Genomic DNA, 16,098 nt, shown 5'->3' on the forward strand with positions numbered 1-16,098 from the left:
TTAATTAAAAGTGAAATGAATTAAATTTCACAAGTAATTAGTCTAGAATATGAACGAGGTCTTTTGGTATTCTCAGAAAAACAACCACATTAAAGTGGCTGACATTCTGAGGTTTTTGAAAAAGCTGCTACTGCACATGCACAATGACTCCGTTCCTTAATGTTTTTTATTATGCATTCCATTTCTGCTATGCAAAAGCCTATTAAGAATAATCCACAAACCATAGCTAAACACATGTTGCATGATTTCTCCATAATCTGGAGTGGATACTTTTCCTATTACACATTCATTCCATACACCAAAGGAGCTATTACCGTGTCTGTTCTGAATACGCATGATGAATCATTCACAAATAACTCATCAAAATCCTACCAGGTGTATTGACGTGATATTGAGTCAGAAGGAGGTTCACACACACATAGAAGCAGAACATTTTTTCCTTTTTGCTCATTTTTCAGAACTTTCATTTGGATGCTAAGGTTTTCCCAGAGAGGCTCCAGCTATCAGCAATGAATGCACAAAAGTGCCCATACCAAACACTTAAATACTACCATAAAAATAAACTACAAAAATGGGTTTGCCATAAAGAGTCTCAATAAAACTCACAAAAATAAAGCAGTTCCGAACAAAGGCTGAGAGTGCATGTTGAAATCATCCCATTTTATTTAAGTATAGCTAGGACCTCATGAACAAATCTCCTGTGCCATATGTTCTGTGATTCCTTTGGCAGTACAGAGAGAGTGAGACAGCCTTCCTTTTGAATTATATCTTGTTTTTTATATTTAATGAAAAGTGTATGATGCCTTTTTATTATTTAATGTTACATTAATTGAAGCATAAAAATGTGAGATCAGCATTTAATTGTGATATAATTAGCGATGGATCCAAATTCTAAATTTCAGGTCAGAATCCAGACCCAAACTTTCCCCAAAGTTTGAGGTGTTCAAATCCAAGATTTTTGTTTGGGCTATTATAGAGACCGTGAAAATTCAGATCTAGACCAAATGTCTGGGGGGAATCTAATTCAGAGGTTCTCTAATAATTTTGATGGGTATCTTATTACACTGTTCATAATCTACATTAAATAATGAAACCATTAGGAAGATCTTATATAAGAGAAAGCTACAAAGACTTACAGCAAAGATATTTTAGTGCAATATTCCCTTAGGTTAGGAGCAGCTATTACTTGCCACGATGAACTTGACTGAAGTTTGACAACTTTATTGTTTTGTTTTCAGCTGAAATGAATAGTCAGGTTGAAAGTATAAATGAACATTCAGAAATGCAGCCAGAAGATTAACAAATAGGTAAGTCTCCTATGACCAGTGTTTCACTGCAAGTATGCACAGCCATGCAGATTCCATTTGAAAAAAAGATCTGTTGTATAAATGGCCCAAAGGTGTAAACATGACCCAATCACTGTCTAACATTAAACAGTGTTAAACAAGGTCTGGAATTTGGTGTAATAGGGACCTCAGCCTGCTTAGTACCATAGCAAACACACCATTAAAAATCTTTTAAACCTTTTACTAAAGATATAGAAAAGAAGGAAAAACAGTTAAATCATTTGAAATGCAAAGCATTAAATAAGGCTTTCATTTTAACAAGATTTTGTGTTCCTTTAGTTGGAGAGACCTTTTAGAAGGAAACACACACACCTTGTGTGACAGTCCCTTAGATGGTATCAAAGATGGCAATAATGGTCCTATTCGGGAAAAGAGCAGCCGTTAATTGAGATGAGCTGGAGCTGCTGCTGCTGCTGCTGTTAAAGTCCAATCCCGTTTCATCCCAGGTGGCAGTTGGGATTCAGCTGGAGCTGGTAGGGAGGGTATGTCATCTGGGTCCATCTCTCTGGCCTGGTCTGGTCAGGACGTCCCTCAGGATTAGGATGAAGAAGCTCCAGTGTGATACCAAAGGGGGTAGCAACCATGCTTGCTCCAGCAGCCTCTCTCTGTTCTTCCATATTCTCCTCACAACGTCTCTTTCAGGACCCAAAAAGGGAGTGGTGGATTAGGCTAATATTAGACAGACAGATTTTGGTTCATTAATTTCCAGTTCCACATCTTGTGTTTTTTCTAAAAATTATTTTAACATAGTCCTTTAACTACATCATTAGGTCCTTTCATTTAGTTTTTCTGTCTCCTTTTCATACCTTTTCCCATCAATGTTTATTATAATAGATTATTTTGACACATTATGAACTTTTGCATCCCGAAATTAGGGGCTTTGCCTTACATAGGCAACTATTACATCCCTTCACCTCTCTTCCCCCTCCCTCCAAAAAAAAGTGTCTGGTCATCTTAATTAGAATATACAGAATTAGAAAAAGCAACACGTGGGAGAAGTATTAATTATGTGACATTAATTGTCATATAAATAATATAATAGCATTCTGCAACTGTAATGTTTTTAGACTGTGTATGGTCTCAGATCAGCAGAACCCAGATAGCAGCACTATTAGCAATGGAAGAGTAACTGAGTTAATGTTTTTTTGTCATTGTTTAGGAAAATGAAAAGCAATTTTATACTTGTGGGAATTAAGTTCAGTTCTCTGATATCTGTATTCTGGGAACAACAGGTTTGTGTCATGAGGCTTTTATGCCCTTGGCTCTACAATGCCTAACGTCACTTCTAACTAGACTGCTGTAAAACAAGGATGAAGTCAGTTGGCTTTTCATTTGGAGTTTCACTGCTTTATATACTGAATGATGGTGCCATTGCACGAGTGCACAATTGTTATTGCAGCGGAAATGGAAAAGAATAGTTATGTTCATAGACAATAAACAATCTGACTCCTCGATAAAAATGAGCAATCTGCTAGAGATAAAAAGTCCCTGGCACACCCCAATTACAAAAGAAAATGTTGATCCCTGCTGAAGATATGCAGTTTCAAAGCATTAATACACACCTCTCTTCCCTGTATATCAGATGCCAATATCATATACAGCAAGATGTGTTATTTATGCTCGTAATGGGATTTCATGTAACTCAAGACCAAATATAGAAGGTTTACAACAGCGGCAGCTGTGTCACAGAGATTTAAAAAGCAAGGTCTTATTACTGTGTATACCCCTTTGTCCTTGTCAGTATATTGACAATATGCTGCCATGTTGCATGAGAGAGAGAAATATGGCTGATGGGATCCCCATTAAAAAGTAGTGCAGCAGAAGTAAAAAAAACACCTTAACAATCGAAGAATTACTTTTGCAGTTCTCCCTTTCTTTTCCACCCTTTTTTAGCTTCTGATTATGCGTTCTGTTAACACACTTACCATTTTAAAATAGATTAAAGGGCTAATACCATCATTGATTTTAAAAATATGTTTATCAGCTAGAACTGCTTTTACATAAATGGAAAGAAATTTGTTTTCTCACTAAAATTAGTACATGCATATGTTTTGGGATGCGATCATTTAAACTCTGCTCTATGAAAGTGAAGCTCACATGAATAATACAGTATTTAGCATTCACGTAATTAATTTTCTCAATTCCAGTGTGAGGGGTACTGCAGTACTGCCCCCATTTTACAGAGAAGAAAACTGAGTCGGAGGGGTGAAGTGACTTGCCCAGTCTCTGTAGTATTTTAATGACAGATCCAGGATTAAAACTAAGGCATGAATTACATTCAGCTGTTTGCTCAGTCCCCCAAACCATACTGCCCCTCTGCTTTAATTGCAAGTTACCAGGTCCACACAGAGAAGAACTGATCATCTTGTTAAACTTTAAAGGTTCTGAGCTCTCTAGGATCTTTAGGACCAAGCAGATCTCTTTGGGACAATGGTTTACTGTTTTTTCAAGATTGTTCTATACGCTATTCCCAAAATGCACATCAAAAATCCCTAAGAACTCTATCGTGGTTATTATGCCCTTGATGTCAACAAACATAAGACACATTATTCAGCATTTTGTTTTAAAAAATGAAAACTGTGCGCTAGGAATTTGGGAGATGTTCTGTGGCCTATACTACACAGGATGTCAGACTAGATGAGCACCAGCATCCCTTATAGCCTTGGAATCTGTAGAATTTTTGAATTTCTAATCACTGTTACAACACAGTAGTGCCAGCCACCAGCACCATTAATGCATACAGGTATGCTTGGGACTACAGCCATAACATTGCCGTGGTTGGTTCCTGCCCACTCTGTTGCTACTAGTGCCAAAATCACAGCTGCTTCATGCCTTTGTATTTTAGCTCTGTTTGAGGATTGTGTTATCAAATGCTTCCATGGCCCTGGCACGAGGAATTCATTCTGCAGTGCTTTCAATGACAGGTGGGAAATTTGTGCAGGAAAAAAAATGTCAATTTTTTAAAAGGATGTAAACCACTATATACATTTGCAGCTCTGTGGGCTATGACCTGAGGGGGAGAGTGGAATGAGGTGCTGGCTTTGTGGCTGAAAAGTATGTCTTTGTGTCGTCAGTTATAATTCAGTGTATCACTGACAGACGCAAGATGAGAGAGTAGGAGGAAGCGTCCTTGTAGGTCCTGGGTGTTGCAGGATGGAGAAAAGAAAAGGTTCGGCTGCTCCTTACCTGTTTGCTTTCAGTGCTGTGGGAGAAACTTGCTATCTTTGACTCTCTAGTGCAGTGGTTCTCAACCTGTTTGCCATTGTGGATCATATATGCAGCCCACAACGTGTTATATGGGCCGCATCCAATCCCAGGGCAGCCCAGAGGATTCAGGGGTCCTGGGGTCTTTGGCGGTGGGGGGCCCCCGCTGCCAAATTGACACCAAAGACCCGGCACTTCTGTGGCGGGTCCCGGGACAGAAGGACCCCCTGCTGCGGGTCTTCAGGGCACTTTAGCAGTGGGAGGTCCTTCCGCTCCTGGACCCGCTGCCGAAGATCCAGAGTGGAAGAAGCTTCAGGGGCCCGGGCCCCACAAGAGTTTTCCAGGGCCCCCGGAGCGAGTGAAGGACCCCGCTCCAGGGGCCCTGAAAAACTCTCGTGGGGGCCTCTCGTGGGGGCCCCACTTGCCCCCACCTCTGGGTGACCCTGTCCAATCCTTCCTGTATGGCCCTGAGGTTGTCACATCAGCTGCTGCTGGGGGCTGATTGGGCCACAAGCAGGCCACAGGTTGAGAACCACTGCTCTAGTGCAATAAATATGGAAAGGCAGGAAGAGGCCATCAGTCCTATCCAGAGATTTGAAAGAGGTCATTGCTAAACAGGATCAGGCCAATGGTCCACCTAGTCTAATATCTTCTGAGTTAGCGTTTGTATGGAGCAATGGGCACCAAAAGTACTTCAAATGCTAATTTCATATACAGATGATGGCCTGAAAGCGTGATTTAGTAATTAGCTCATAGAACAGTAGCAATTATTAAACTAGTCAGGTATTTCTGCATAGTGGTAACACTCTGCCTGCCAATGTGTTTATAAAGCCCTGTCCACACATATGATGCTATAGAAATAATAGTGTCTTATTTTAATGTTACAAGCCTCTAATGTTTTGCACATGTCTTTGGCAACAGAGACATTAGGAAACTGTATTAAAAAGACCCAGCTAGCCATTTGGGTCCCTGAAAACTTTTGATTTTGATTGAATGAACTATATCGTTTTTTCTCTCCCCAAGACAGAGGAAGAAGATGAGAGAAGAGAACAATGGGGTGAAACGTGAACGGCAGTCATTAGCATTGTATGGCATCATTCTAACGGCAGAAAGCGCATCAGAATGCCCCATGGGATGGGAGGGGCAGGGAAATAAGGGAAAATGAATCTTTGTTTTAATTCCTCTTAATTCTCAATTGCATTTTGTTCTGTAAACCTGGTTTTTCTGAAAAAACTTCCCTACTTTGGTCATGATGTCCCACTTCAAATAATCTTTTGCACTGTCCTGGCAATTACAACAACTTCTAGGTCCTGTGTAATATTGGAGATGCTTACTCCCCCCCCCTCTATCAAGAGCCTCTGAATCTCATTTCCAAGTGAGGGCACATCATTCAAGCAACTGGTGGGAATGGGATTTCTTTGCATTCTCTGGGATAAATTTGGGGATTTGGTTTGAGGACGTGGACTGCCACAAAGCATCATAAACCACAGAACACTGTGTATCTTAGGAATTTTAAGAACAGCTGTTCCAAACTATCACTAGATTGATAGTGAAGTTATTGCACAGTGCCCACCTCCAGCAACATCAGTTAGGAATTCCTGACTGCAAGCGCCAGTGCAAAATAGTTAGAGCTTTTAGAACAAAGACCCCTGCCACTATGGAGATAGTCAAAGAGCAAGGAGGAGTGTTTCCTAGCGCACAGTAGACTCCAACCTATGCTTCACACTATAAGCTTGGAAATCTGGATGCTTCAGGGTGTCGTATTGCTGTATTGCTCACTGGGAGAATGGAGACATCTATTGCTCATTGCTGATCTCTTTAAATCTTGAGGATGATTAGCATACTTTGCATTGTATCTGGTCATAGCACAGTGTGTGATGCAAAGTAATGCCACGTGACCTAATGCAGTTAGTGCATCAGTTCTCTTCTCTGCTAGTGAATTTGCACTTTTAAAAGTAAATAATTATTTTAAGTGGGTACTTAAAGTACCTGTGGGCAACTAATATTTTGGACAGCCAGTGAGTAATGGAGAATAACAGGCATCCAGCACGTCTTTAAATATAGTTTATGGCTTTAACAAATTCACTGTACCTTGTGTCAGCCCTCATTATATTTTCTACTGCATATGCATGATTTTTAAAAATGCAATTAACAGTTATTTGGTTAAGAATGTTTTGCCATATGTCATTTGTTCTGCCAGCAAGTGCTACATTCAGAAAAGAGGGCTATGTACATTTTTTCAACAGTACTGTAAAGGAAATTGATACACAAGACTGAAGGAATGCACAGCATGTGTCCAGGGTTTGATGTTCTGCAAAATATAACAATGTTAAAAACAATTAGAGTTTTTTTCTTTTCTTTCTTCCCAAGATTCTGGTTTTGCTTGAATGTGTACACTCTTTCCCCCAGTCCTGAAAGGATTACTGATTGGCTTGCAAAAAAATAAAATAAAATAAAGTGAAAGGAGACTGAAATGTATTGGCCCTATTCTGATCAATGCATTTGTGCCAAATTCGCACTGATATAACTGTGAGCCCTATATGTATATAAAGTTTGACAGCTGCTGGCATTTGCAAGTTGATTAGAAATAATGACGAGACAAACCAGGATCTAAAACAAGACCCCCCAGATTTGTCTGTGGAAGTGTGGCCACTAGCAGTGCCGGACGTCTTCCAATAAACTGCTTTTATGTACCTCTATCATTGGAGCCGCTTGATGAGCCCAGGGGGGAGGAGGGCATTGTGTGCAGTCACTTCTTGTGGCATTGTTAGGGAACACGGTGCGGGGGCTTCCAAGGCTTTTGGATTTCTGTTTGGAGGCTAGTAGATATTTCACTTTGAGCATGATCAGTTTTTAAAGAAACTAGGTTTCAGATGTAATTAATCCTGTTAGTTCCTGTTAAAACAGTGCCAGGATTGTACTATACTTGCTATGCTGGGTCAGAATGCATTTTGGACATCTCTTCCTCTATCCTTACACGCTTCTGTGTCTCTTCCTTTTCTGTTCCTGTTAGCTTGACCAAAGGTATCTTCGGGGCCCCACATGGACCCCAGCCCTAAATGTTATTTTCCTTCTGTCCCTGTATTTGTGTTTGGCTGATTCCAATTGCAGCAGTCAAAGGACTGGCAGATTGTGTATGATGCACGTACACTATGTTTCATTATCAAATGATTTCTCTTTAAATTGCCTGTCATAATAGAACTGATAGATAATGTTAATAATGTTAATCCTCCATTTGTGTGTTCTCTTTAAAAAGGCAAAGATTGAAGGGCTCTCGTTGTTTGTCGAGCTAGGGAAACTCCTCCATATAGCATTTGGAAAGTCAATTGGTGTGAGCTTTTTAAAGCCTGGTGGGAAACTGTCTGGGCCAAACCTTCAGCTAATTTAAATGGTCACAGCTCCATTGAGTGTGGCTGAGGTAGGACAATATCCACAAGTCATGGATCTGGTCCTAAGTATTTAATTCTGAAGCTGTACGTGTCTGACTGTCACAGTCTTCCATGTACAACACTAGAGAACGGCAGGCTGCAGCTAGCTAGTATCCTGTGCCCCTCAAACATTAGTGAGACTCAGGCTCAGCAAGGAGCAGAGAAGGAAGATCAATGCGAGAGACTGATGAAAGAGGTGTGTTCAAAAATATACAGAGAGACAAGCCAGTCCTTAAACTCCTTGGCAATACTGACTGATATTACAAATAATTAACTCCAAACAGATTTCAGGTTAGAGGCTCTCCTTATAACCCGTGACGGTAATTTCATTGCTACCGTCATTTAACCCTGGTTCTCTTTAACAGCAGTGATTCTTTGAAGCTGTGGAACTTTTGCCTGAGGACTCTGCAGCAAGTGTGACGCACAGGCAGGAAGTGTAGAGTAAGGAAATGTACGAGTTGGTTAAATCTTAGCAGTCCCATTTTCAGTCATGAGTGTGTAGCTTGGTTTCCTTGCTTCTTTTGTTCACGTGGCTTTGGGGTTGCATTTGTTTAGGATTTTTTAAAAAAAAAAATTAATAAAATGATGTGTTAGGCAATATGATTCTGAGCTCTTTGGTTATTGCTGGACTGGTGCACCCTGAATGCAGCCACTATTGATTTTGCTGGAGCTACAGAAGTAGAGAGTAGGATCTGTAGAATAAATATCAGAAATGAATTAATGCCACTATAACAGGGGTTTTGGTTAACAACTAAAATTTTATCACACTATGTTCTGTGTAGAAAATAGAACCCCTAAATAAGTGGGTTTTGCATCCAAATATTAGCATATGCTTTCAATGTTCCAGTTGAAAAAAGTGCTTGTTCTACAATTAGGAGCAGCAATCTATTTTTCCTCCAGCTAGTGATTGCTCTGATGGTGGACACGTTTCCTTTCATACAGGCTTACAAAGGAGATGTCTGAGACACTATCTTAATATTGGGTCACATATTATTCACTACAGCTAACTGTAAATCTTTCTATGACGCACTGAAAAGCCTCTTTGTGAATTAACGCTGTTCTGCTTTATGCATTTGATTAAAAAAGATATTTCTCTATATGCCGTGCATGTCTGCTTTGCTTTTAAAATTACAAAGTCAGCAGAATATGTTGGATATATTTTCTTGGGGAATAGGGGTTTTTATCATATGATTCATCAAGGATTTGCCTTACCCTGACATTTGTGATATAAAGGAAAGTCAGAAAAATGTAATTTTCTTGATCAAAAATATGTTTTTACTTAAATGCAAATAAATGTAGTCTGTTGCTTGCAAAATATATGGTATAGTGGCTAAATAGGTTAAATCGTCTCTTTTGTTAATATGAGATTTACATGCTGAATTTGCTTATGAATCTGTTATTTTTTCTTTTGTCTGTGCCATACATTTGAAAACTTAAACTAATGATGCCTTCATACTACAATGTTTGTTAAAGCAAAATGTTAATAAAACTTGTTCTGAGGACAAGACTGCATTGCTTGTGTTTTTCTAACTTTGCTGATTATGCAACAGTCAATTTTGTGATTAATAGTGTTCATTTCAGATTTTGAATCTGGTTGTAAGTATGCACTTCAGATTCCTCATTTAAATATATCTGTCATCTGCTAGCTCTTTCTTGTAAGAAAACGATAAAGCTGAAGGATTTTATTTTTGGAAGACAATAATTGACAGTGATTTAAAAGCTTTTCAGCTTAAAGGGGGAAAGGTTGATCAGTATAATCACATTACTAAACTAGAGACTTTATAAAAATCCTGGCTGATTTACTGATCCTGATTCTCTGTCACTCTGCACCTTATGTAGTTGTTTACATCAAATCAAAGTGAAAAAGTGCTGCAAAATCATAATGGTAACATTTCACACTCATTTTGCACTAGTGTAAATGTCAACACAAAATACAGAGTAATGGAGAATCAGGCCTATTGTGTGGTGGGGGGAGGCAAGATTTTAATTATTGACTAGTAATTTTATAAGAGCACTAGTGTTCAACATTTTCTTAAAATCAGACCATTTAAAGGTGTCTGAAGTTGGGCACCAAAATCACTGGTCAAGTGTAGAGAAGAGAATGGAAAACAAAAGAATACTTGATAGTGTGATATAAATCTTTTATTGGCCTGATTGGCACCTTCATGTATTCTATATGCCACATATTTTACAGAAAAGAACTACTATAGAAATGTTTTAGAGAGGGAATGTTTATTGTTGTTGGAATTTTTTCTACCCCTCCACCCATAAGCATTGGCTGAGTAACAAGGAGTCAAACTATATACGGTAGTTTGCTGAGATATAGTTTTCAATGCATAAATGTCATTGTTTCTGTCATAAACGGATAGTTAAGAGTTAATGGAACAGAAGTACTTCATGTCTCTTTTGACTGTAAAGGGTTAACAAGTTCAGTGAGCCTGGCGGTCACCAATCAGGGGACAGGATACTTCAGATCTTGAGGGAGGGAAGTTTTTGTGTGTGCTGTTAATTTTTGGTTGTTGTTCTCTCTGGATTCTGAGAGTGACCAGACATGCAATCAGGTTTCTCTCCAATCTCCCTGATACAGGTTCTTATAGATTCAAAATAGTAAGTATTAGGTGATAAGGCGAGTTAGGTTTATGTTTGTTTTCTTAATTTGCAAATGTGTATTTGGCTGGGAGGAGTTCAAATGTGTATTTGGCTGGAAGGAGTTCAAATTTGTTTTTTGCTGAAAGGATTTTAATTTGTACTTGTATACTTAGGCTGGGAGGGTATTCCCAGTGTCTATAGCTGAAAGACCCTGTAACATATTTCATCTTAAATTTACAAAGATAATTTTTACTGTTTTTTCTTTCTTTAATTAAAAGCTTTTCTTGTTTAAGAACCTGATTGTTTTTTTTATTCTGGTGAGACCCCAGGGGACTGGGTCTGGATCCACCAGGGAATTGGTGGGGAGAAAGGAGGGAAGGGGGAGAGAAAGGTTAATTTCTCTCTGTGTTAGGATTACTTTCTCTCTCAGGGAGAGTCTGGGAGGGGGAGAGAGAAGGAGGGGGGAAGGTGAATTTTCCTCTCTGTTTTAAGATTCAAGGAGTTTGAATCACAGTGATCTTCCAGGGTAACCCAGGGAGGGGAAGTCTGGGAGAGGCAACGGTGAGGGAAAGGGTTTACTTTCCTTGTGTTAGGATCCAGAGGGACTGGGTCTTGGGGGTCCCCGGGCAAGGTTTTGGGGGGGACCAGAGTGTACCAGGCACTGGAATTCCTGGTTGGTGGCAGCGCTACAAGTACTAAGCTGGTAATTGAGCTTAGAGGAATTCATGCTGGTACCCCATCTTATGGATGCTAAGGTTCAGAGTGGGGAATTATACCATGACAGTTTCAATGGCCAGAAACTTCCAAATCTAGAAGGACACAGCATCATTATGAAGTTCGAAAGCCTGTCTTTCCAGTGATCTAAATGAAATGTTATGAAGTCATATTTTTGAAGAAAGAAAAAAGACATTAAATCTATTATTCATGAAGGACCAAAAATCATTCATCCCATATCTTTGGCAGATTGGGAGAGAAGCTCCACTTTTGGAAAAGTAAGAAGGAAACATTCCTCTAGCAAGGTAATGAAAAAAAAATGGCAGATATTTAAAGCTGCTTAAAGGTTTGGAATGTTACAAGGTCTTCCAGTGGAGAAGGATTGCTGGGCAGAGCCAGATGAGACAGGGAGACACGTATGGTAAATGCACTTTACCACATATCTGCAGTTTATTATGCGAGTCTGCAATTTGTCTCAAGCTACCACCTCCGCACAAATTATGTTGACATAGGGAGGTGGCAGAATAAATGTGGCTGGGCTAGTACGTTTCCATGGCAGTTTTGTAAGACTGATATTCAAAATGTTGACAATGGAGTTCTCTAAGGGAATGTCTATAGTTTCCAGGGATCGATGCTGCAGCAATCAATGTACTGGGTGTTGATTTAGCGGGTCTAGTGATACCCGCTAAATTGACTGCTGATTACTTTCCCATTGACTCCGGTAGTCCACTGGAATGAGAAGAGTAAGGGAAGTCGACGGCAGAGCGCAGTAAATTGACCTCAACTACGTTGAATCCAGCTACATTATTCTCGTAGCTGGAGTTATGTAACTTACATAGACTTACCCCTGTAGTGTAGACAAGGCCTAAGTGTCTGCAGACTACTGAATGTCAAAGGTGAGGTGCTAAGGCCCAGACCCTCAAAGGTATTGGCACCTAACTCCAGAGCCATCCCTTGGGTATGGTGAATCAGGGTGACCTTTCTGGACTCCCCGCTTTGGGGGGCCGCATGGGTGGGGAGGTGAGGTGAGCGAGCGAGGTGAGGAGGCAAACGGGGGAGACGAGTGGCAGGCAGGCAGGGGGGCGAGGAGGAACCTCCCTACCAGAACCTCCCCCAGCCCACCAGTGCCTCCTGCCCACCAGCAGGCCCCGCTGTTCAGTGCCTCTGCCTCCCTCGCTACACCTACCACCTGCCACGGATCAGCTGTTTCATGGCATCAGGAGGCACTGGAGGGAGGAGCGAGGGTGCAGCACACTCAGGGGAGGGGGTGGAACTGGGCTGGGCAGGGCGGGAAGGGGTGGGAAGGGATGGGGCGAGGCAGGGTGGGGGCAGGAAGAGGTGGAGCGGAGTGGGGATGAGAAGAAGCAGGGCAAAAGTGGGGCCTTGTGGAGAGGGGTGGAGTTGGGGGCGGGGCCTGGGCAGATTCAAAACTCGTTATCTATAGCCCAGGCCCCACACCCCCGTAAGGATGACCCTGCCTAACTCTAACTCATTTCAATAGGAGTTAAGCACCTAAATTCCTTTAAGGTACTTTGGGCCTAAATCCCTCCTGTGATATTCAGACACCCTTGTCTCCCATATGAGTTAAGGATGCTTAGCAGAAGACTCTGGCTACCATGGAGGAGCTGATGTTACATGTGTAGGTATATATACATGTCTGTTCAAAAACTACTGCTCCTAAATGAGCTGAGAGCACTTTTAAACTTGGTGTTGATTTTTTTCCCATGTAGTAAAAAACTGCACACAAATGCATGTTTGTAAAGATGCTTTTTTAACCTTTATCCATTCCTAGAGGTGAAAGCTGTACTGTCGGATTTTAATGAGTCTTGTATCTCCTTATTTCTTAAATAAAAATATCAGGAGATGTTTAAATACCCAGATAGCGCGTTCCAGTAGAATGATCAGCAACACTTTGCAGTAAGTGGCAAATCATTGTTAATTTCTTTGGAATTCACTGATAAAATATTAATCATAATGAACTCCCCTGGGGAAAAAAAGTCCCTATTAAAATGCAGCCAGTTGAGGAGGTACAAAGCTTACCATAAAACAGAAGTTATGCTTAATGAGTGTACTCCAAGTCGGTGTAGACCTGTGATTACCATAAGCGATCACCTTTGACTTCCTTGGAAATTGTGCACACCTGAAAAATCAGTCTTTAGATGTCTCTGCATTTCTGAGGTGGGCAGCTGTAGCCACATGTACCTGAGTGAAGATGATGACTTTAGGGAATAATATTTAATTAATACAGAGTGGAACGACTTCAAAAAGCAAGACTGAGATAGAGTCACATCAGAATATCCCATCCTCCAGTGATTAGGACACTCTGAGAGATGAGAGACCCCAGTTCAAATTCCATCCTGTCATCAGGTAGAGGGGGGAATTGAAGTGGCATCGCCCACATCCTGGTTGAGAATGCTACCTACTTGGGGGAGTTAACTGTGCTCAAAGCACACCTAGCAGATGGAGGCGAGTTAGCGGGGACAACCTGTATCTTCACATGTGGTTTTAGGATCACAGTGGGGCTTAGTTAGGAGATATGCATGCAGATGCATCTGTACAGCAATAGTGCACATGCCTTCAGGTAGAAACTTAGACAACTAGGGAACTTGTATATTGAAAATTCAGACACTGCATAAGTTTAGGTGCCTATCGGTGTTTTGTGGATTGCAGAAACTCTAAATCTGGGATTTAGATGACTAAATCCCATTCTGGAGCTAGACCTTATTGCCTACAGTGAGCTCTGGATCAGACCTTCTACGCTGTTTGCCTTACCTCTGTAATTGCATTCATCCACAGACCTGGATACACAAGTTATATTTTTGAAGTATTTTTTTTTAACTGCGCTAGTTTACACAATGGTAAGTACAGCAATGGCCATCAGTGAAGAAGAAGGTGGGAGAGATGACGGGACTGAAGGAGTTTTTCAGAATCCTTATGGTGCTTTTTGATCCAGGATAAGGATGCCTCACAATATATATCATGACATCTTTGTCACGTAGCAGATGTAATGGGACATGAGTTGCTGATCAGTGTAGTTGTCATGTTCTTGCACAATCTGGTTGTGTCGGCCCGTTTCATCTGGAAGTGATGTCACAGAAAGCATGGGATTACTGCTGGATGATAATTATGTTTTATTTTAGTGATTAGATCATTAATCTTTATTTAGTGGATGAGACGTCTGAAATGTTCCCATCACTAATCTCTCTCCTACCTGGAAATGGTTACATTTTCATGTTAATGTGATGCTTGTGAAAAGCCCTGAATTTTGGGCTGACTTCAGTGAGAGCTGAGGGCACTCAACTCCTCACCAAATCAGGTTCTTATAGCACAGATATTAACATCTCCTACTGAACCACAGTAGAGTGCAAGCTTATTAATTCTTTGAAATGCCTCCTCTAAGCTGTGCTCTCTCCGTGTTTATCAAGTCCTTGCCCTCTCCACTGAGCAAAGCGGTGAGTTATTATGGTGGTTTTGTGAGATGGAACTGAAATCAGACTGCAAACACCAACTCATTTCACATAGGCCTGCAAGGAGAGACGTTGGATGGGAATGTCTTTCGGTCACTGCCCTTTGAGGATGGATTTGAAATGGTAACCTACAGGTAAAACCTCTTTATCCCCTTTCCCCAGGAGTCCCCAGGAATTATCTTTTTGAAGTAGGTTGAAAGTAATTTTCATGTGTCTGAGACAGAGAATGTGATCCAAGAGTTAATCCAATTATCAGTCAGTAAGAAATACCAGAAAAGATCCAGGAGCCAGCTGGCCAATCAGAGGGGTGTTGTGAAATTAAATGCCCTCCGCTAGCCTTCCAGTGATGTCACCCCATCTCAGCGCCAGAACGGGATTTATTTTTATTTTTGCAGAGGAAAAAGAAATCAGAGATCAACTGCTGAAATGAAGTAGATTACTGATTCCCCAAATGCCACTGCCCCCCAACATATTGTGATGATGAATGTTTCCATTTTAACTAGTGAATGCTCCAACAGCACTTCTCCTCATACAGGGGCTGTGACTGACTAACACTCATTGAAGGTGAATGATGACACATCCCCTCAGCACTCAGAAGCCACCAACATCAGTGCCTTCAGCAAGTGTTTCTGTATGGTTATTTCAAGAGCAGCTGCAGGTGCATTACTAGAGTGAAAATCCCTTTGTTCAAGAGACAAGAGGATTATTTGATGCCCCTAGTTAGAGAGAGAGAGAGAAAAAAACCAGGCAGCATCTTTTACTGATACTGTTTACTCTGGCCATGAATGCAGTCGCTACCCCATGTACTTTACTGTGATTACGGCATCTGCCTCTGCATGGGCAACAAATATACTAAAATCGGAGCGATACAGAGATGATGAGCATGGCCTCTGTGCAAGGATGGCATGCAGATTCATGAAGCATTCCGTATTTTGTATTGCTTCTGCCCCCGTGCTATCTTTGCCTCTTTTTAAATTGAAGTAAATATAGGAGCTTTGGTGGCAGAGGTTCTCATTGGAACCTACTGTGGGGCCTCAGTCTTGGCTATTACTGTCTAGTCCATGCTCTATGCCATCAGCTCTCACCCTATTTACCACTGTGGGCCACATACGCAGCTCTCTATGTGTTATGTGAGCTGCAGCCACACAATATATATACTAGCTGTATAGGCCTGAGTATGTCACATGGGCCGCAGCTGTGTGCTGATTGGGCCACAGGTTGAGAACCGCCGCTCTACACTCTTTATCATAGTCAGAGGAAATGAACATGTATGGTAAGATTTTATGAAGCGGCCATGTGTCAGGGCACTACTCAGTCCCCAGTGAGTTTCCCTTTCCTACGGTGTGCGGA

At 41.1% G+C, this 16,098-nt stretch overlaps 1 protein-coding gene and 1 non-coding gene across 5 annotated transcripts in view; both read left to right on the forward strand.

Moving 5' to 3' along the window:
- The window catches only part of MACROD2 (mono-ADP ribosylhydrolase 2), a 1,364,702-nt gene extending 1,355,219 nt beyond the window's left edge, over positions 1 to 9,483 (forward strand). For all 4 annotated transcript variants that reach the window (XM_050952172.1, XM_050952173.1, XM_050952171.1 and 1 more), the window contains 2 exons: positions 1,239 to 1,307; positions 5,574 to 9,483. In XM_050952172.1, coding sequence (XP_050808129.1) covers positions 1,239 to 1,300 — 62 coding nt within the window. In that variant the 3' untranslated portion in view covers positions 1,301 to 1,307; positions 5,574 to 9,483. The remainder of the gene's footprint in view (positions 1 to 1,238; positions 1,308 to 5,573) is intronic.
- A 6,097-nt stretch (positions 9,484 to 15,580) lies between these two features.
- On the forward strand, positions 15,581 to 15,683 carry LOC127050405 (U6 spliceosomal RNA). Its single transcript, XR_007774217.1, has one exon. It is a non-coding gene; the product is annotated as a U6 spliceosomal RNA (small nuclear RNA).
- The last annotated feature ends 415 nt before the right edge of the window (positions 15,684 to 16,098 follow it).

This window comes from Gopherus flavomarginatus, chromosome 4 (genome assembly GCF_025201925.1).
Source record: "Gopherus flavomarginatus isolate rGopFla2 chromosome 4, rGopFla2.mat.asm, whole genome shotgun sequence".
Lineage (NCBI taxonomy): Eukaryota > Metazoa > Chordata > Testudines > Testudinidae > Gopherus > Gopherus flavomarginatus.